At 46.5% G+C, this 23,425-nt stretch overlaps 1 protein-coding gene across 3 annotated transcripts in view; it reads right to left on the reverse strand.

The window, feature by feature from the left end:
- The window catches only part of LOC124041359 (protein quaking), a 108,916-nt gene that overhangs the window by 65,336 nt on the left and 20,155 nt on the right, over positions 1-23,425 (reverse strand). For all 3 annotated transcript variants that reach the window (XM_046358865.1, XM_046358864.1, XM_046358863.1), the window contains exon 2: positions 5,917-6,059. In XM_046358865.1, the coding sequence (XP_046214821.1) occupies positions 5,917-6,059 (143 nt within the window). The remainder of the gene's footprint in view (positions 1-5,916; positions 6,060-23,425) is intronic.

Genomic DNA, 23,425 nt, shown 5'->3' on the forward strand with positions numbered 1-23,425 from the left:
AGCTCCTTCAGGAGAAGGTGTGTGCGGGCGTGTGTGCACTGTACGTGTGCGCGTTCTTCTTGTGAGTGATTATTGACCTTATCATAATTGACCTACTGATAAATACCAATGGACATTCACGTTTCTTTTAAAGTACGTTTGAACATGAGCAGGGCCTTGAAAATGGTACGAGACATTCCTTTTGGCTCGTAGTAACAGTAATCAGAAAATGGCATCTATCTTCTTCCAATTTGGAATCATATATAATCCCACTTTTCATTTCCAGCGTAAATTATTTCCATTCCAATCGGTTTAGTAGACTGACATTGGTATTGCGTCATCTGTTTGATCTGTGTGTGGTGAATGACAGAATGAGGTGAGCCTTATCCCGGCCTCAGCCCCTCCTGGGTGATTTTACATTTTACATTTGCTGTGTGTTGTCAGAGCGGTCCTAATGTCCTAATGAACCCTAATTAACCTTCATTAACCAAGCAGTGATCCACAACGCCTGTGTTGCTGTGTTGCTGGCACCTTCCTCTCTCCCCTGCGTCTAGCGCTGTTTATAATCATCGCATTAATGAGGGGGCTAATTTATATGCCATAGCTCACCTAATCACAGACACAGACAGCCCTGTCTCCTCTCCTTCTATACACCCCTTCACTCAATCTTCTTTACACCTCAAGTGGACCTCCAGCAGCAGGGATGGGAGGGAGGACTGCCCTCCTAAAACCAAAGTCACTCCCCCCTGCCCTCACCTCTCTCTCTCAAACACACACACACACACAAGCACCTATGCAAGGACGTGCACCAAACACACACGCGTCCCTACTCTCCTTTATTCCTTCCTCCCTCCTCCCTCACTCTCTCGCTCCCTCGCTCTCTCGCTCCTCGCTCTCTCGCTCTCTCGCTCCCTCGCTCTCGCTCCTCGCTCCCTCGCTCCTCGCTCTCGCTCCCTCGCTCTCTCGCTCCCTCGCTCCCTCCCTCTTTGAAGTTTGTGAAGGATGGCCAAGGCCAAATGAGAAGACCGAGGGAGAATCAATCCAGCCGCACATGCTTCTAATTAATTAATAATCAGTTGCAGTCTCTCTCGCTCATCTCCACTGTGGACAAGCATGACCCAGAAAAGGACACGCAGCAGCCAAATGATGGATGACGACAGCTCATTCACATTGCCTGTCCCCCTCCCTCCACCCTTTTCCCTCCAACTCATACTGTTGTATTCACCACAACACCCAGAAATAGACTAGAATACCATCCATGAACCACTATCTAGCTACACTATTCCCTTTCTTTTTCACACACACACACACACACACACACACACATACACGAGGTCGGCTGATTAATTAGGGCCGATTTCAAGTTTTCACAACAATCGGAAATCGGTATTTTTGAGTGCCGATTTAACTAGGCAAGTCAGTTAAGAACACATTCTTAATTTCAATGACGGCCTAGGAATGGTGGGTTAACTGCCTTGTTCAGGGGCAGAACGACAGATTTTCACCTTGACAGCTCGGGGGATCCATCTTGCAACCTTACAGTTAACGACCTGCCTCTCTCTCGTTGCACTCCACAAGGAGACTGCCTGTTACGCGAATCCAGTTAGCCAAGGTAAGTTGCTAGCTAGCATTAAACTTATCTTATAAAAAACAATACATCATAATCACTAGTTAACTACACATGGTTGATGATATTACCTAGCGTGTCCTGCGTTGCATATAATCTGACTGAGCATACAAGTATCTAAGTATCTGACTGAGCGGTGGTAGGCAGAAGCAGGCGCGTAAACATTCATTCAAACAGCACTTTTGTGTGTTTTGCCAGCAGCTCTTCGTTGTGCGTCAAGCATTGCGCTGTTTATGACTTCAAGCCTATCAACTCCCGAGATGAGGCTGGTGTAACCGAAGTGAAATAGCTAGCGCGAGCGAATTGTTGTTGTGTTGCTGGTTCGAGCCCTGCGAGGAGCGAGGAGAGGGACGGAAGCTATACTGTTACACTGTCAATACTAAAGTGCCTATAAGAACATCCACTAGTCAAAGGTATATGAAATACAAATGGTATAGACGGAAATAGTCCTATAATTCCTATAATAACTACAACCTAAAACTTCTTACCTGGGAATATTGAAGACTCATGTTGAAAGGAACCACCAGCTCTCATATGTTCTCATGTTCTGAGCAAGGAACTGAAACGTTAGCTTTCTTACATGGCACATATTGCACTTTTACTTTCTTCTCCAACACTTTGTTTTTGCATTATTTAAACCAAATTGAACATGTTTCATTATTTACTTGAGGATAAATGTATTTATTGATGTATTATATTAAGTTAAAATAAGTGCTCATTCAGTATTGTTGTAAATGTCTTTATTAGAAAGAAAGAAAGAAAGAAAGAAAGAAAGAGCCAATTAATCGGTATCGGCTTTTTGGTCCTCCAATAACCGGTATCGGCGTTGAAAAATCATAATCTGTCGACCTCTAACACACACACACACACACACACACACACACACACACACACACACACACACACACACACACACACACACAAATACCTGAATGAATGACAATACAACAATACAAACTGAGAGGCAATGCCCTTCTGGATTTCTGTATCTCAATGCCTAATAACATTGTTCTGCAAATTGGACCGGGTGTGGGCTGCCAAGCCGGCGGCAGCAGCGCTGCGAGGAGTTTGAAGGGGCAAATTCATTTCCGTGCCGCTGCTCTCCTGTCCCAGACACGAGGTTGTTTTCTCTCTTTATCAAACAGACCAGGCCAAGACTCCTCTGCCCAATTCCCCCACCTCATCTCACTCACACATTCATCATCACCTCACATGTACGCGCGCGCGCATACACACACACGCCCGCACACACACACACATTTCTTTGCAACCCACTGCCCTCTCACTTCTCATACCAACATCTCTCCCACTCGCTCCTTCCATCGCAACACTTCCCCTTACTGTAGCTCCCTGCTTTACCTCCCACCTTCACTCCCTGTACTCCATGAAGCCACCCAGCACCTCTCTCAACACCTCGTCACTTCTCCCTTCACACCCCCTACCCGCCCCGCCCCACCATCACCAATCTACCCCTTTCGTCCTTCTCAATACCCCCCATCTCATCCTCTCCAGGGTAACACCCTATGCCTGCCTTTAATCATTACCCTCCATGTGGAGGTAATTGGCATCCCTCAGTAAATATGCCCAGCACGCACACACACACACACACACGCTCCCTCCTCCCACCTGCCATGCCACCCGGTTCTATAATTTAAGTGCTTCGGAAGCAGCTCCATGAAGAGCCATGAACACACCTGCTTTCAGAGCTGACAGTTTGAAGTTAATGCTTTCCTACATTGGGGTCCTATGCAATTAGCCATTTCTTACTGTCTCCAGGTGAGAGGTGCTACCGAGGATCATTTAGCTACTTGATTTGGAATTTTAAAGACCCCTTAAGGTAAAATCAAATAAAATCAAAAAATAAATATAGACGTTTCTGTGAGATGACTGATTCATGGTCTGACAAACACCGCTCTAGCTCTGCCAACTTTCACTGCAGATGTGTAAGGGTGACATCGGCGTATGTGGTAGATTACAAATATCTCTATCTTAAACTGGCAGATTTTGATGGGGATGTTCTGATTATGCGTGGACATCGACTCTAAGGGGTTAACTACTCCAACCTGTGGAAAACACGTCACTATCAGCCATGATAATTGTATGCAAAACCACACACACACACACACACTTTTTGGGGACCAACAATATATTCCCATTCAAAATCACATTTTTTCAAACTCCTAGCCCTAAATCTAACCCCTAATCCTAACTCTAATTCTTATTTTTTAGTTTGTAATTTTACCCCCTTTTTCTCCCCAATTTGGTGACATTCAATTACGATCTTGTCTCATCGCTGCAACTCTCCAACGGGCTCGGGAGGCAAAGGTCAAGTCATGCGTCCTCTGAAACATGACCCGCCAAACCGTGCTTCTTAACACCCGCCCGCTTAACACGGAAGCCAGCTGCACCAACGTGTCAGAGGAAACACTGTTCAACTGACGACCGAGGTCAGCCTGCAGGCCCCCGGCCCGCCACAAGGAATCGCTAGAGTGCGATGAGCCAACTAAAGCCCCTCCGGCCAAACCTTCCCCGGACGACGCTGGGCCAATTCTGAGCAGCCCTACGGGACTCCCGGTCCAACCCCAGGCTGTAGTGATGCAGCAACACTGCGATGCGCCACTCGAGAGGCCCTAACCCATAAGACTAAAATAGCTTTTTTACAAGTGAGGACCGGCAAAATGTCCTCACCTCTCTGAGTTGGTTTAATATTCTTATGAGGGCTTTTGGTCCTGACAAGTGTAGTAAAACACACACACACACACACACACACACACACACACACACACACACACACACACACACACACACACACACACACACACACACACACACACACACACACACACACACACACACACACACACACACACACACACACACACACACACACACACACACACACACACACACACACACACACACAGGTGGGGGCTACTTGAAGTCCTGGCATTTCATCTCCCGGTGTTCCTAATGAACCCATCCTCAGTAATAATGATCCCCTCTGTCCTTCAGAGCAGCAAGGACAGCCAGCATCGACACTCAGTCACTCTTCTGCTGCTGCTGGCCTTTCCTGGAGATTAGTAGAGCAGACAAACACACAAGGACGGATATGGAAACTAAAAGACCCATAAACGTAGCTCACACTATCACAGCCAACACAGGCAGACAGACTGCAGAGACAGTACCCCTCAATTCCTAAAGGAATGTCACCACAGCCAAATCAATTCATACATCAACTACATTTACCACAATATCCATATTCACAATGTGTTACAAATTCATAACATGCAACATGAAAATGGCTCATCTGGGGGAAGGAATCCAATATTTCCAGATACACTGGTCAATAGGAAACTCAACTGACTCAACCGCCCTGGGGGGAATATGGTGGCATAAACAACCTTTTTATAGCCAAGGATTCACCTGCACTAATGCTGCCCACGCAAGAGTCCGCCGCTCAGAGAAACAAGTTCGTTGGGATCAATCAGCTCGGAGCTCGACTCGCTCCCCCTGGGCCAGGAGGGTTAGGCGAGCAGGATCCGAGGGCGATTGCTTAAAAGATTTGTTAACTGCTAGGCAGGTTCAGGTGCGAGTTAGAATCAACATACGGTTGAGGGGAGTCCAATGTGAGGACTTCTACAGAGTATTTCAGGTACATACTGCATCTTCTGCCTAGTACCCACTATCTAATGTATTCCTGTGTTTTTTTGAATGATATAATATGTTTACATTACTAATAATACTGAGGTAAAGAAACAGCACAGCTGTTCAGAAATGATATAGTAGATATGCTACCGGACCGTAAATGACAGAATTGTCTGTTTTCAACGATGTAGTGGTGATTGTACAGTACTGGTATCATTCAGATTGAGGGAATTCGTTGAGGGACATGATTCAAGACCATGTCAATAAATATAGGGAAGGTGAGACTATTCTGCACATAGGACAATCAGTCCAATAACAGTAGCTATCCCTCAGGTTTACATGCCCAGACAGGATCCCCCTCCGCCCACCTCCTATCCTAATCAATAACTGTGACAAGGGCCCATCTTCTAATGCAGAGGAAACTAGATTACCTGGATTTGTAAAAACCTGGTAATCCAATAAGCCTTATACTGAATAGAGCTGTGCCCAGTTGACCAGAAATGATATTATTCAGATGAATCTAGGAAAGTGCCTTGACGCAAACATACATTTTTCATTGGAAACTTGGTGGTGGTCCTTCTGGTGCGCGTGTGTGTGTGTGTGTGTGTGGGGAGATGACATGTGTGAGCGCGTGCGTGCATGATCGCCCGACAGGTTGTACTCACATCGGGGTACTCTTTTACAGGGACAAAGAGCTTCTCCTGGAGCTGCACGATGGGGCCCACCGCGTCAGGGAGCTCGCTGCTCCGCTTCTCTGTGCTGCCGTTTAGCGTGTCGTTGTACATGTCCTTACGCACCCGGCTGATCTCTGGAGGAGAGGAGGAGAAACAAACACGTCAGTCGGGTGATCGTCAGAACAACACCGGTACTGGTCTACACAGAAACTACAATAAAGTGTGAGACAGATTGGAAAGGATACCAGTCACGCCATAACGTATAAAGACTAACACGGGTTCATAGACCCGCTCATACAACCACATATGAGCGACAGTGAGGAAATATACAGTAGACCCTATATAGTAGTTGAAGAATCAGGACATCCCGTATGACAGGTTACCTCCACCTGGTCTATAGATGTAAGTCCTTACCACACCTGTCTCCTTTAGCTACCTCCACCTGGTCTACAGATGTAAGTCCTTACCACACCTGTCTCCTTTAGCTACCTCCACCTGGTCTACAGATGTAAGTCCTTACCACACCTGTCTCCTTTAGCTACCTCCACCTGGTCTACAGATGTAAGTCCTTACCACACCTGTCTCCTTTAGCTACCTCCACCTGGTCTACAGATGTAAGACCTTACCACACCTGTCTCATTTAGCTATCTCCACCTGGTCTACAGATGTAAGTCCTTACCACACCTGTCTCCTTTAGCTACCTCCACCTGGTCTACAGATGTAAGACCTTACCACACCTGTCTCCTTTAGCTACCTCCACCTGGTCTACAGATGTAAGTCCTTACCACACCTGTCTCCTTTAGCTACCTCCACCTGGTCTACAGATGTAAGACCTTACCACAACTGTCTCCTTTAGCTACCTCCACCTGGTCTACAGATGTAAGTCCTTACCACAACTGTCTCCTTTAGCTACCTCCACCTGGTCTACAGATGTAAGTCCTTACCACAACTGTCTCCTTTAGCTACCTATTCATGAAAGCTGTCAACTGTCAAGCCTGCCAGCTGTGTCCCTATTACTGATAATGCATATATATGTAAACAATCTCACACAGACAGACACTCATTCAGACATGAGCCAAACATTACACGTACACTCATACATGGAAAAGATAACTTAATCCACCACATTAATTCAGCACACACACACACACACACACACACACACACACACACACACACACACACACACACACACACACACACACACACACACACACACACACACACACACACACACACACACACACACACACACACACACACACACACACACACACACACACACACACACACACACACACACACACACACACACACACACACACACACACACGGTGGCTATGGTATGCCAACAACAGCTGAAGGCATGAAAATAACAGATATACAGACATTTGAGAAGCTTAATTCAAAGGCTACAGAGCAACAGACAACTCAGACTGGGGAGTCATGTAACCTCAGGCATAACCTCAATAAACAAGTCGAACTGCTGGGCCTGTGGGCCTCCTCTCAAACTCTCTCAGCAGCAGAAAAAAAGACACCAGTAAGTCAATACTGTAGTATTGATGACAGAGAGGAGTGAGAGAGAAAGGGAAAGAGAGATGAGCAGAGAGAAATAAACAGACAGACGGACACGGATGGACGGACGGAGAAAATGAGATAGATTAAATTAAAGAGAGGGAGAACGTGAGGCACGCCTGCCTTGAACAAACCGTGGAGACTATATGTCATTCACATGGCCTGTGTGCACCGCAGAGGAGAAGCAGGGAGATGGAGGACCGGTAATCATGGTAAATTACTTTTAGAGACAATCGGTCCTTTTAATGAAGGGGGTTCTAACTCTCCCGTTCCGTAGTTAAACCAGCGGATGTTATCCCCGAGGAGAGAAAGGAGGGAAGAAATGGGGAGGAACGAGAGAGAGAGAGAAAGCGAGAGAGGGAGAGAGAGAAGGAAAGGAAGAGGGAGAGAAAGAAGGAAAGGGAGAAAGAAGGCGATGGAGAGATGGAGAGAGAGAAAGAGAGCGTTCTAAAAGGTGGAGAGGATCATTAAAACCACCACCTCTGTTAATATTTCATCAAATACATGAAAAATCCCCGTCCCTAGCTGACCCGGCACACATGGGTTAATTATATTACGGATGGACGGGGGGGGGGGGGGGGGGGGGGGCTCCTGATGTGATATTCTCTGGGGCAAACCAAGAAGGATGGAGAGGTGTAATTAAAATGGAGATGGCTTCCTGACATACTGCCATGCATTCATCATATACATAAAGTACACTGATACGCCCACAACATCGATGACTTAAAATTGGCTTCTTCACACGCAAGGAGGGTCCACCGAGACCTGCAAACACACACGACCAATTTGACACACACACACAGAGAGAGGTACAAATGCCTCCTCCAGTAACCTCAGCCTTGACCAGCGTGGAAGTATGGTCATTATACAGACGTCCATCATCATCACATTGATCCTGTATGTCGGGGAGCCCAGTGTGATGGCAGAGTGAGGCTGCAGCTGGTGGATGGCTTTATGGGCCTATTGTAATGGTAGGTGATTTACAGCCCCCTGTGGGATGGTCAAGGCTGGCACTGTGGGAAAAAAACATCCCTCAGAGAAAAACTTCCTTCAAGAGGAGCCAGAGGAGTAAAATAAACAAGACAAACTGTTAGCCACTCTGGATAAGGGATAAGAGCATCTGCTGAATTACTCAAATGTAAATGTGATGGAGGAAAAAAAAGCAGCACTGAAACCCTTCTCTGCTCTACACCAGACAAAGCACTGGCTCTAGTGGTATCGACAAGCTGGCACAAGCTACTGCTGCCAAATAATGGAATCATCTGTATTTCAGTTCCCATGAATGCAGATGGAATGGCTCCAGTTGCTATTGTTGCAATAATCTACAGTAGCGCAGCATCTTCATTTTGTAATGTGTGGGAGCAACAGTAACAGCTAGGTACATAGAAGAAAGAAAGCTCATTTAGATGTGCTGTGGTGTATGGGCTATTGTCGAAACATGAGGTACATAGGGAAAGGAAACCGCCTTGAGAGCATTCCAACGAAAATCAAATCCAAGGGGATTTGGGACCGAGCCTGGGGGAATTCCAACCTGAATTATCTTAGTAAATCATCCAGCGTCGTTATACATATAGCTTAGTCTTACATGTGAAATGTCTGCTACGTACATAAATAACGATCGTGTTTTTCTCCCAAGCGTCTGGCATGCCACTTCTGCCTTTACAACACATGAGATATGTGAAGGGATTAGGGCTGAAACATGCAGAGAGGCGATATATTGAGGCCCTTTGTTGGGCGTGACGGCGGCCAATTCAGCGTTCATTTTCCCCCTCCCCGGGATGCCATACAGTTATTACTCTGAGTCGTGAACACTGCGGCTGTTTCAAGCTCGCCGATAAAATAGACAACCCCAGCTAATGCAAGAGGAAGGGAAGTGCAGGGATAAAATACTGCCAAGTTAATTTAATGCATGATTTCAGGGAAACGGTGTGATCTTATAAAATCACGCTGGGTAATTTAATTAAATTGTCAGATTAAATATTTGATCATGTGCAGATGTTTATTGATGCTGGGAATTAGAGGCTGACACGGGAACAAGACTCCCGCGGGTCTTGCAGGTCCCGCGGGATTCTGGTAGGAATGGGAGTCAAGTTCAGGACAGGACAGGATCAACAGACCACAGGAACGGTTATAAACATGATTTGGGGGTGGAAATATGTCATGTGAGGAGCATTTCATTCAAAAACAACGACTGTGTAGGCTAGGCCTAATATATTTTACTTAATAAAAATCTATTTAACAAATGTTAATTCCCCCCACCCCCCCTCCCGGGTCACTCGCTTCAGTTGTAGCCATAGGTTACCTCAGATGCCAAACTACCTCAGTAGGCTAAATGATGAAGCCTTCAATAGAGGAATTGCAACGTCTTGTTGCAGCCAAAGGACCTATCACTAACATTATCATTAGAGCCAAGGAAAGAGCAATGTTTTAGCTCAATTTGATGGAGTTGTCTTTGGCAATGAAGGAACCGAGCACATGGCTTGTAAAAAAAAGAAGAAAGAAGAAGAAATGGTGCTGTTTAATCAAATAGGATACCAACCGCAGACCTGGACAAGCGGCCTAAAACGGCTGAGCTGCTCTACTCCCAACAACTTACCATCAAGCCCAATCGTTTGCGTATTTTACTAAACCCGTGCCATCTGAGGTGAAAAGTGAAAGGAAAACAGATTGACTTATGCAGTATTGCCACTCAGTAAAGCACACAATGTTGTACATGTTCATGTACTGTAACTGTTGATATGTACACAGTGCTCAGCTGGAGGCTACAGTTTCATGCCAGTGCTGTGCAGAGACAGACCATCCGGCTGAGGTCTCTGTCCTCATCCTCCAGCTTAATCCATCTACCTTTCGGTCATTTAGAATACGCTGTTATCCAGAGTGACGTAGGCCTACAGTCAGTGCATTTAACTAAGATGCGGTAGGTAAGACAACCACATATCACAGTCGCATATTGCATTATTTTCATCATTTTCAATACTTCTGAAACAAACATAATAACGCTACATATTTCTGGGTGCAAAAATGAGCGCGGGCGGGAGTGATTTTTACTGGGAAAAGACAGGAACGTTCCGGGGTAAGAGAACTGTTGCGGGACAGGAATGAATTTTCACCAGGAATGAATTTTCACGAGGAATGAATTTTCACGAGGAATGAATTTTCACTAGGAATGAATTTTCACTAGGAATGAATTAATTTTTTCACTAGGAATGTCTCGATTATGAGACGGAAAACAGTGTGAACGAATTGTGTATGTCGGGTTCTGCTTTCTTTTGGCCGATTCCTGACTATTGTCCAGTGGTCCGACTGGAACCCCAGTCCCGAGGACGATTAAACTGTCCCCGGTGATTTATGGACAGCGTTATTACAGCATTTTCTGGGGTGATTTGTCAGCTTTCTGAACCCCTCTGAATTCAATAAATGTCCTGCTCTGGCCTGAAGGGCTAATCCTTCTGCACTACTGAGCACACACTGCTGCCACCTGTGTATGCGACACACTCGGCGCCCACACACACACTCGTGCGCCCACACACACACACTCGTGCGCCCACACACACACACACTCGTGCGCCCACACACACACTCGTGCGCCCACACACACACACACTCGTGCGCCCACACACACACACACACACACACACACTCGCGCCCACACACACACACACACACTCGTGCGCCCACACACACACACACTCGTGCGCCCACACACACACTCGTGCGCCCACACACACACACACACTCGTGCGCCCACACACACACACACACTCGTGCGCCCACACACACACACACACTCGTGCGCCCGCACACACACACACACTCGTGCGCCCACACACACACACACTCGTGCGCCCACACACACACACACTCGTGCGCCCACACACACACACTCGTGCGCCCACACACACACACTGCGCCCACACACACACACTCGCGCCACACACACACACTCACTCGTGCGCCCACACACACACACACGTGCGCCCACACACACACACTCGTGCGCCCACACACACACTCGTGCGCCCACACACACACACACACACTCGTGCGTGCGCCCACACACACACACACTCGTGCGCCCACACACACACACACACACACTCGTGCGCCCACACACACACACACACACTCGTGCGCCCACACACACACACACTCGTGCGCCCACACACACACACACACTCGTGCGCCCACACACACACACACTCGTGCGCCCACACACACACACACTCGTGCGCCCACACACACACACACTCGTGCGCCCACACACACACACACTCGTGCGCCCACACACACACACACACACACACTCGTGCGCCCACACACACACACACACTCGTGCGCCCACACACACACACACACACTCGTGCGCCCACACACACACACTCGTGCGCCCACACACACACACTCGTGCGCCCACACACACACACTCGTGCGCCCACACACACACACACGTGCGCCCACACACACACACTCGTGCGCCCACACACACACACACACTCGTGCGCCCACACACACACACACACACTCGTGCGCCCACACACACACACACTCGTGCGCCCACACACACACACACTCGTGCGCCCACACACACACACTCGTGCGCCCCACACACACACACTCGCGCCCACACACACACACACACACACACACACTCGTGCGCCCACACACACACACTCGTGCGCCCACACACACACACTCGTGCGCCCACACACACACACACTCGTGCGCCCACACACACACACACATCGTGCGCCCACACACACACACTCGTGCGCCCACACACACACACTCGTGCGCCCACACACACACACTCGTGCGCCCACACACACACACTCGTGCGCCCACACACACACTCGTGCGCCCACACACACACACTCGTGCGCCCACACACACACACTCGTGCGCCCACACACACACACACTCGTGCGCCCACACACACACTCGTGCGCCCACACACACACTCGTGCGCCCACACACACACACACACACACTCGCGCCCACACACACACACGCGCCCACACACACACTCGCGCCCACACACACACTCGCGCCCACACACACACTCGCGCCCACACACACACTCGCACCCACACAAGTATACATTTAGTGCAAAAGGTAACTTAACAGTTGCTCTATTGTAAAGGAACACTGACAATCTGACAAGCGTATGATGACATTTGTGATGCTCATCCAAGTGATCCTGAGAGAGAGATTCAATACACAGGTTCATTCAACCTACAATTGAACACAATCTGCCGCATGTATCTGCAGCAACGGAGCCTCTGCTTTCCTGAACATCGCACACTATTAGCCTGAGAGCAAATGACCCTCACAGACACACGCTTGCATCCACGGACCCTTAACCATCGCATCAAAACCTTAAACACTTAGTTGCTCATTCAATAATCAGAATGAAGCAGGGTTGTGGTGAAAATCAAAGTAAAAATCACGAGCAACTAGTCTCTGTTCAATTAACAGCCTGGAGGAGATGTGACACTTGTGCCATAAGATTGACTTATTGCTGAAAAAGCAGCTGATGAGTTGCGGTTTCTCAGCTGATCCCCAGAATGTGCCGATATAAAAAAATACAATATTATACTATGGTCTAAATACTGTAGTATTACTGTATGTATATACTGTAGTATTAGCTGTAGTGTTTTTTTGCTGACTTTACTGTAGTATTTACTATAGTTTTTTTGTTTTATTATCTTTGACATAGAAGTGGAGGCTTTCTCCTTCAGGAACCCGACGGGAGAAATACTAACAGAGCATGTTTTCCAGAACCTGTAAGTAGGTAGGACTGGGGTCTGAACGGAGAGCTCAGAGCATCTGCTCTTTTCTGTAATCTGTATGGAACACAATATGGTCTATACTTGGCATGTAGGTTTCTCACTTGGGATATGGGGGAGGGGAATGGGCAGGGTATATGCAAATTTAATACTGTAGTATTTACAATAGTAAAAAAAGTGTTTTTGCAGACATTACTGTAGTATTTATTATAGTGTTCTACAACATTCTGTAGTAAGAAATACACATGATCGAGGGACACTACATTGTGTAGTATGTAGTATTCTACAGTTTATTACAGAATTCCATAGTAAGTATTGTAGTATTCTATAGCAAGCTGTGTTGTTTTTTTATGTAACTGAGATCAGTGTATCTATCAGATGCAGTGTGTGTGTGTGAATGTGGGTGTGTGTGGGGGTGCGTGTGCCCGCGTGTGTGTGTGGGGCTGTGATCAGCTGGCGCCCTAAGCAGGCCACGTTCTTCACCAGACTGACATGATATGATATCACCTTCCTTTATGGTAAGGGCAGCACACACACCAGAGAGGAAGATCGAGACATGCAGACAGAAATGACAAAAAGTTTGAGAATGAAAGCAAGTGAGAGACCGAGATAGAGACAAAGAGACAGAGACAGAGAGCGAGAGACAGAGACAGAGACAAAGAGCGAGAGACAGAGACAGAGACAAAGAGCGACAGAGAGAGACAGAGACAGAGAGCGAGAGACAGAGACAGAGACAGAGACAGAGAGCGAGAGACAGAGCGAGAGACAGAGACAGAGAGACAGAGACCGAGAGACAGAGCGAGAGACAGAGACAGAGAGACAGAGAGCGAGAGACAGAGACAGAGAGACAGAGAGCGAGAGACAGAGACAGAGACAGAGAGACAGAGAGCGAGAGACAGAGAGCGAGAGACAGAGAGCAGAGACAGAGAGCGAGAGACAGAGACAGAGAGACAGAGACAGAGAGCAGAGACAGAGAGACAGAGACAGAGAGCGAGAGACAGAGACAGAGAGCGAGAGACAGAGACAAAGAGCGAGAGACAGAGACAAAGAGCGAGAGACAGAGACAAAGAGCGAGAGACAGAGACAAAGAGCGAGAGACAGAGACAAAGAGCGAGAGACAGAGACAAGAGACAGAGAGACAGAGAGACAGAGAGACAGAGAGACAGAGAGACAGAGAGACAGAGAGACAGAGAGACAGAGAGACAGAGAAGCACCTGTCAGACCTGGGCTCTGACCGTTAACCTAAAAAAAAACAAATATAATGATATTCCAAAAAAGGTCTGGAAATAAGGATGACAAATATAAATTTGATTTGGACACAGTTCTATTAGAACACACCAAAAACTACACATATCTAGGACTAAATATCAGCAACACAGGTAGCTTTCGCATGGCTGTGAATGAGCTGAGAGACAAAGCAGGAAGAGCATTCTATGCCATTAAAAGGAACATCAAAATCAAAAATCCAATTAGAATCTGGCTGCAAATCAGTTATAGAACTAATTGCTCTATATGGTAGTGAAGTACGGGGTCCAATCTCTAATAGTGAATTTACCAAATGGGACAAACATCCAATTGAAATACTGCATGCAGAGTTTTGCAAGACTATTGCAAGTGCAAAGAAAAACTCCAAATAACGTATGTAGAGCAGAATTGGGCCAATACCCCCTCCTCATTCGAATTTTAAAAAGCCATCAAATTTTACAACCATCTAAAAACAAGTGACCCCAAAACATTCCATCACACAGCTCTACAATGTCAAGAGATGAAACAAGAGAAAAGTCCCCTCAGCCAGCTGGTTCTGTGGCTCAGTTCACCAATCCAAACCAACCCCATAGAGCCTCAGGACAGCACTCAGAAAATCTGGCCCAAACAAATCATCACAAAACAAAAAGGAAAATAGATCACCTATTGGAAAGACACCACAAAAAATCTAAGTAAACTTCAATGCTATTTGTCTCTAAACAGAGAGTACACGGTGGCAGACTATCTGACCACTGTGACTGATAGAAAACTGAGAAAAACATTGACGAGGTACAGACTCAGTGAGCACAGTCTGGCTATAGAGACCGGTCGTCACAGACGAACCTGGCTGTCCAGAGAGGACAGGCTGTGCTCACTCTGCTCCAGGGGAGAGGTAGAGACAGAGCTGCATTTCCTATTACACTGTGACAAATACTCAGACCTAAGAGAATATTTCTTTCCCAAAATTATAACTCAATACAAAGAATTTGAAACTATAAAAGATGAAGAAAAAATCTAATATTTATTGGGTGAAAAGCCAAAATGTGCAATTTTGCCAGCCAAATATGTGTCTTCCTGCCACAACCTGAGGGACAGCCAGTGAAAAGTGAAAAGTAATGTCGATAATATTTCAGTCATGTTGACACTGGTCCACTACCATTGCTTTAATGTATTGTTGTTCTCATTAATATTGTTGTTGTAGTTGTTGTTAATGGTAATCCCATGTCCATTACTACTATTATTATTGCGGTTGGTCCCACCATTTATTTATATATAAATATATTTTATATATCAATATATATTTTCATTTTATTTAGATATTTTCGATATGTATACTGAATTGAGAGACAGAGAGAAAGAGAGACAGAGAGACAGAGAGACAGAGAGACAGAGAGACAGAGAGACAGAGAGACAGAGAGAGAGACAGAGACAGAGAGAGACAGAGAGAGACAGAAAGAGACAGAAAGAGACAGAAAGAGACAGAAAGAGACAGAGACAGAGACAGAGACAGAGACAGAGACAGAGAGAGAGAGAGAGAGAGAGAGACAGAGAGAGAGAGAGAGAGAGAGAGAGAGACAGAGAGACAGAGAGACAGAGAGACAGAGAGACAGAGAGACAGAGAGACAGAGAGAGACAGAGAGACAGAGAGACAGAGAGACAGAGAGACAGAGAGACAGAGAGACAGAGAGACAGAGAGACAGAGAGACAGAGAGACAGAGAGACAGAGAGACAGAGAGACAGAGAGACAGAGAGACAGAGAGACAGAGAGACAGAGAGACAGAGAGACAGAGAGACAGAGAGACAGAGAGACAGAGAGAGAGAGAGAGAGAGAGAGAGAGAGAGAGAGAGAGAGAGAGAGAGAGAGAGAGAGAGAGAGAGAGAGAGAGAGAGTATCGTCCTGACACCCTCCTGTGTTTGTAATTACGGGGCTCTGTGAGTGGCGACCACATCGAGAGTGACGGTTCAGTCAGGACGGGGGGATGAGGGTGAGCGTTCAAACAGAGATGCCATCTGGACCTGTGCTTTCTTCAGAATAATAATCATCATCCTTCGCCCCCTCCCTCTCTCTACAGTGTACCTGCTTTGTGTCCACCTACGAATACAGAGCTCTGATCCCAGCTAAATCAATCCATCACAAGACGGACTTCAGCTCTAGTAATTAGTGATGATTCCATTTTGGGGGGCAAATGGGGAGATACATCTCTTCGTACGGTCCAGTTGCCTCATTCTCCTCTATGAAAATATATACTGCTCTAGTTTAGACCCCTAATGGCTGTGGATTCTCTCTAGAGAATACTTGGAGAGGAACTAGGAAGACCAGTTCAAAGGTCAGATAATAGGGGACCAGCAAGCACCCTTCAGATGACGGTCTTCAGATGAATTGGGGGCTGTGTCATTGGGGGACAGGGTGCTATATATAAATGCCCAGCTGGCAGGCCGCAGCTCATATCCCACTGCCATTATTGACTCAAGGGCCAGGTGGGCACAAACCAGCTGTGGCCTAAAGAAAGTCTCCCGAAACCTCTCGCTCTGACAAAAATGAGCAGGGACACTCCCTGTCACGAAGAAGAGAAGAGAGGGAGGAGAAAAGAGGAGGGGGGGGGATGCGCACCCTGCACTGCCTGCTCTGGCACAGACCCACTTCAATTAGCTTAGTGTTGCGGAGTGGTGTGAGCTAGCAGAGCCTAGTAGCAGAACCTAGTAGCAGAGCCTAGCAGCAGAGCCTAGTAGCAGAGCCTAGTAGCAGAGCCTAGTAGCAGAGCCTACTGTAGTAGCAGAGCCTAGCAGCAGAGCATAGTAGCAGAGCCTACTGTAGTAGCAGAGCCTAGCAGCAGAGCCTAGTAGCAGAGCCTAGTAGCAGAGCCTAGCAGCAGAGCATAGTAGCAGAGCCTACTGTAGTAGCAGAGCCTACTGTCGTAGCAGATCCTAGTAGCAGAGCATAGTAGCAGAGCCTACTGTAGTAGCAAATCCTAGCAGCAGAGCCTAGTAGCAGAGCCTACTGTAGTAGCAGAGCCTAGCAGCAGAGCATAGTAGCAGAGCCTACTGTAGTAGCAGAGCCTACTGTCGTAGCAGATCCTAGTAGCAGAGCGTAGTAGCGGAGCCTACTGTAGTAGCAAATCCTAGTAGCAGAGCCTACTGTAGTAACAGATCCTAGTAGCAGAGCCTACTGTCGTAGCAGATCCTAGTAGCAGAGCATAGTAGCATAGCCTACTGTAGTAGCAAATCCTAGTAGCAGAGCCTACTGTAGTAGCAAATCCTAGTAGCAGAGCATAGTAGCAGAGCCTACTGTCGTAGCAGATCCTAGTAGCAGAGCATAGTAGCAGAGCCTACTGTCGTAGCAGATCCTAGTAGCAGAGCCTACTGTAGTAACAGATCCTAGTAACAGAGCCTAGCATCAGAGCCAGTTGAGTATTTTAGTCAAGATGGCGCCGAAGCAGAAGGGAGATGCTTTACGTGTTCATTTATCTGCGTTGTTTGTAACTTTTTTTGTTTTACTATTTTTGTACATAATGTTGCTGCTACCGTCTCTTATGACCGAAAATAACTTCTAGACATCAGGACTGCGATTACTCACCACGGACTAGCAGAATCCTTTTTCTTCTTTCACTACTCTGATGAGCCCAAGGCAGAGGATATACGGCTCCCTCGGGAATAAGCCCCGACCCCAGTGTTCTGCGTGAAGAGGAGGCGGAGAAAGAGAGGCCGGAGGGCGGGCTGCCTTCTGAGGAGTAGGAGGCGATCGAATAAATCCCCACTCCCCTCAATTCTGCTCGAAACATGCAATCTTTGGACAATAAAATGGACGAGTTATTGGGAAGATTAAACATTAAAAACTGTAACATCTTATGCGTCACGGAGGCGTGGCTGAACGACGACAATATCAACTGGCTGGTTATACGATGTACCGGCAGGATAGAGCAGCGGTGTCTGGTAAAGCAAGGGGCGGCGGTCTATGTATTTTTGTAAACAACAGCTGGTGCACGATATCTAAGGAAGTCTCAAGCCATTGCGCGCCTGAGGTCGAGTTTCTCATGATAAGCTGCAGACCACATTACCTACCGAGGGAGTTTTCATCTGTATTCTTCATAACTCGTTACATACCACCACAGTCAGAAACCGGCACCAAGACAGCATTGAATGAGCTGTATTCCGCCATAAGCAAACAAGAAAACACTCACCCAGAGGCGGCGTTCCTAGTAGCCGGGGACTTTAATGCAGGGAAACTTAAATAATTTTTACCTCATTACTATCAACATGTTAAATGTGCAACCAGAGGGAAAATAACTCTGGACCACCTATACTCCACACACAGAGATGCATACAAAGCTCTCCCTCGCCCTCCATTTGGAAAATCTGACCATAATTCCATCCTCCTGATACCTGCTTACAAGCTGAAATTAAAGCAGGAAGCACCAGTGACTAGATCAATAAAAGAAGTGGTCAGATGAAGAAGATGCTAAGCTACAGGACTGTTTTGATAGCACAGACTGGAATAGGTTCCAGGATTCCTCCAATGGCATTGAGGAGTACACCACATCTGTCATTGACTTCATCAATAAATGCATCAATGACGTTGTCCCCACAGTACGTACATACCCCAACCAGAAACCATGGATTACAGGCAGCATCCGCACTGAGCTAAAGGTTACGAGCTGCTGCTTTCAAGGATTGGGACTCCAACCCGAAAGTTTATAAGAAATCCCACTATGACCTCCGAAGAACCATCAAATATGCAAAGCATTAATACAGGACTAAGATTGAGTCGTACTACACCGGCTCTGATGCTCGTCGGATGTGGGCCTGCAAACCATTACAGACTACAAAGGGAAGCACAGCCGAGAGCTGCCCAGTGACACGAGCCTACCGGACGAGTTAAACTACTTCTATGCTCGCTTCGAGGCAAGTAAAACTGAAACACGCATGCGAGCACCAGCTGTACCGCAGCCGATGTGAGTAAGATCTTTAGACAGATCAACATTTACAATGCCGCAGTGCCAGACGGATTACCAGGACGTGTACTGCGAGCATGCGCTGACCAACTAGCAAGTGTCTTCACTGAAATGTTCAATCTCTCCCTGTCTGAGTCTGTAATACCAACATATTTTAAGCAGACCACCATAGTGCCTGTGCCAAAGAACACTAAGGTAACCTGCCTAAATAATTACTGACCCGTAGCACTCACGTCTGTAGCCATGAGTGCTTTGAAAGGCTGGTCATGGCTCACATCAACACAGTCATCCCAGAAACCCTAGGCCCACTCCAATTTGCATACCGCCCCAACAGATCCACAGATGATACTGTCTCTATTGCACTCCACACTGCCCTTTCCCACCTGGACAAAAGGAACACCTATGTGAGAATGCTATTCATTGACTACAGCTTAGCGTTCAACACCATAGTGCCCTCAAAGCTCATCAATAAGCTAAGGACCCTGGGACTAAACACCTCCCTCTGGACTTCCTAACGGGCCGCCCCCAGGTGATAAGGGTAGGTAACAACACATCCGCTACGCAGATCCTCAACACAGGGGCCCCTCAGGGGTGCGTGCTCAGTCCCCTCCTGTACTCCCTGTTCACTCATGACTGCACAGCCAGGCACGACTCCAATACCATCATTAAATTTGCCGATGACAGTGGTAGGCCTGATCACCGACAACAATGAAACAGCCTATAGGGAGGAGGTCAGAGACCTGGCCGTGTGGTGCCAGGACTACAACCTCTCCCTCAACGTGACAAAGGAGATGATTGTGGACTACAGGAAAAAGAGAACAGAGCACGCCCACATTCTCATCAACGGGGCTGTAGTGGAGTAGGTTGAGAGCTTCAAGTTCCTTGGTGTCCACATCACCAACAAACTAACATGGTCCAAGCACACCATGACAGTCGTGAAGCGGGCACGACAAAATCTATTCCCCCTCAGGAGACTGAAAAAGATTTGGCATGGGGTCCTCAGAAGGTTCTACAGCTGCATCATCGAGAGCATCCTGACAGGTTGCATCACTGCCTGGTATGGCAACTGCTCGGCCTCCGACTGCAAGGCACTACAGAGGGTAATGCGAACGGCCCAGTACATCACTGGGGCCAAGCTTCCTGCCATCCAGGACCTCTATACCAGGCGGTGTCAGAGGAAGGCCCTGAAAATTGTCAAAGAATCCAGCCACCCTAGTCATAGACTGTTTTCTCTGCTGCCACATGGCAAGCAATACCGGAGCGCCAAGTCTAGGTCCAACAGGCTACTAAACAGCTTCTACCCCCCAAGCCATAAGAATCTGTCACGCCCTGGTCTTAGTATTTTGTGTTTTTTTTTTATTATTTTGGTCAGGCCAGGGTGTGACATGGGTTAATTATGTGGTGTGTTTTGTCTTGTTTTTTTGTAGGTATTGAGATTGTGGTATAGTGGGGTTATCTAGAAAAGTCTATGGTTGCCTGAAGTGGTTCTCAATCAGAGGCAGGTGTTTATCGTTGTCTCTGATTGGGAACCATATTTAGGGCAGCCATATTCTTTGAGTGTTTCGTGGGTGATTGTTCCTGTCTTTGTGTTTGTTGCACCAGATAGGGCTGTTTTTGGTTTTTCACACGTTTTGTAGATTGTTCTATTTTCATCTTTATTAAAGATGTACAAAAATAACCCCGCTGCATTTTGGTCCGCCTCTCCTTCACCGGAAGAAAACCTTAACAGAATCCTGAACATCTAGTCAAGTGGCTACCCGGACTATTCACATTTGCCCTCCCATCCACACCACTGACACTCTCTGTTGTCATCTATGTATAGTCACTTTAATTAACTCTACCTACATGTACATACTACCTCAACTAACCGGTGCCCCCCTGTATATATTATTTTTTACTGCTGCTCTTTAATTACTTGTTACTTTTATCTCTTATTCTTATCCATATTTTTTTTTAACTGCACTGTCGGTTATGTGCTCGTAAGTAAGCATTTCACTGTAAGGTCTACAACTGTTGTATTCGGCGCATGTGACTAAACATTTGATTAGATTTTTGAAAACCACTGCATGCTGGTGCAGACAGGGCTGACAAAACCACTGCATGCCGCCTGATCAGGAAGACAGGGCTGACCGTCCTCATTATCCAACGTGCTACCTAATCACATACCGCAGCGACTGTACCTACACACAGCAACACACACAGCAACACATAGGCAGATATACACAGACACATACATAGACAGATACACACACAGACAAAGACAACAACAGCAATACTCGGAGAGAGAGAGAGAGAGTGTATGCACCAGAGGAGGCTGGAGGGAGCAGCTACAGGAGGATGGGCTCATTGTAATGGCTGGAATGGAATCAATGCAACGGTACCAAACACTTCAAACCTGCATTGTTTGCTGTTTGGGGTTTTAGGCTGGGTTTCTGTACAGCACTTTGAGATATCAGCTGATGTACGAAGGGCTATATAAATAAATTTGATTTGATTTGATTTGATATGGAAACAATGTTTTACCGGTAACCATAAAACTTGTCCATGAGTTTAAAATAGCCTTTGTCCTCATGGGGACGTGGGAAATGTCCCTGCGAGGGACACTTTTTTTCCTATCCTTGTGGAGACTTCAGGTCCCCATGAGGACAGAAGAACAAGACCACACACACTAGAGGTTGACCGATTATGAATTTTTTCAACGCCAATACCGATTATTGGAAGGCCAAAAAGGCCGCTACCGATTAATCGGCCAATTTATATTTATTTATTTGTAATAATGACAATTACAACAATACTGAATGAACACTTATTTTAACTTAATATAATACATCAATAAAATACATTTAGCCTCAAGTAAATAATGTTTTGGTTTAATTTGGTTTAAATAATGCAAAAACAAAGTGTTGGAGAAGAAAGTAAAAGTGCAATATATGTGCTATGTAAGAAAGCTAACGTTTAAGTTCCTTGCTCAGAACATGAGAACATATGCTGGTGGTTCCTTTTAACATGAGTCTTCAATATTCTCAGGTAAGAAGTTTTAGGTTGTAGTTATAGGAATTATAGGACTATTTCCCTCTATACCATATTTGTATTTCATTAACCTTTGACTATTGGATGTTCTTATGGGCACTTTAGTATTGCCAGTGTAACAGTATAGCTTCCGTCCCTCTCCTTGCTCCTCCCTGGGCTCGAACAAGCAACACAACGACAACAGCCACCATCGAAGCAGCGTTACCCATGCAGAGCAAGGGGAACAATTACTAGAAGGCTCAGAGCGAGTGAAATTTGAAACGCTATTAGCGCGCGCTAATTAGCTAGCCATTTCACTTCGGTTACACCAGCCTCATCTCGTGAGTTGATAGGCTTGAAGTTATAAACAGAGCAATGCTTGACGCACAATGAAGAGCTGCTGGTAAAACACACAAAAGTGCTGTTTGAATGAATGTTTACGCGCCTGCTTCTGCCTACCACCGCTCAGTCAGATACTTAGATACTTGTATGCTCAATCAGATTATATGCAACGCAGGACACGCTAGATAATATCTAGTAATATCATCAACCATGTGTAGTTAACTAGTGATTATGATTTATTGTTTTTTATAAGATAAGTTTAATGCTAGCTAGCAACTTACCTTGCCTTACTGCATTCACGTAAACAGGCAGGCTCCTTGTGGAGTGCAACGAGAGAGAGGCAGGTCGTTATTGCGTTGGACTAGTTAACTGTAAGGTTGCAAGATTGGATCCCCCGAGCTGACAAGGTGCAAATCTGTCGTTCTGCCGCTGAACAAGGCAGTTAACCCCCCGTCCTAGGCAGTCATTGAAAATAAGACTCTTTCTTAACTGACTTGCCTAGTTAAATAAAAGTATAAAAAAATAAATAAAATCTGCAAATCGGCGCCCAAAATTACCGATTTCCAATTGTTCTGAAAACTTGAAATCGGACCT

This window comes from Oncorhynchus gorbuscha, linkage group LG08, assembly GCF_021184085.1.
Source record: "Oncorhynchus gorbuscha isolate QuinsamMale2020 ecotype Even-year linkage group LG08, OgorEven_v1.0, whole genome shotgun sequence".
Taxonomy (NCBI): Eukaryota; Metazoa; Chordata; class Actinopteri; order Salmoniformes; family Salmonidae; genus Oncorhynchus; species Oncorhynchus gorbuscha.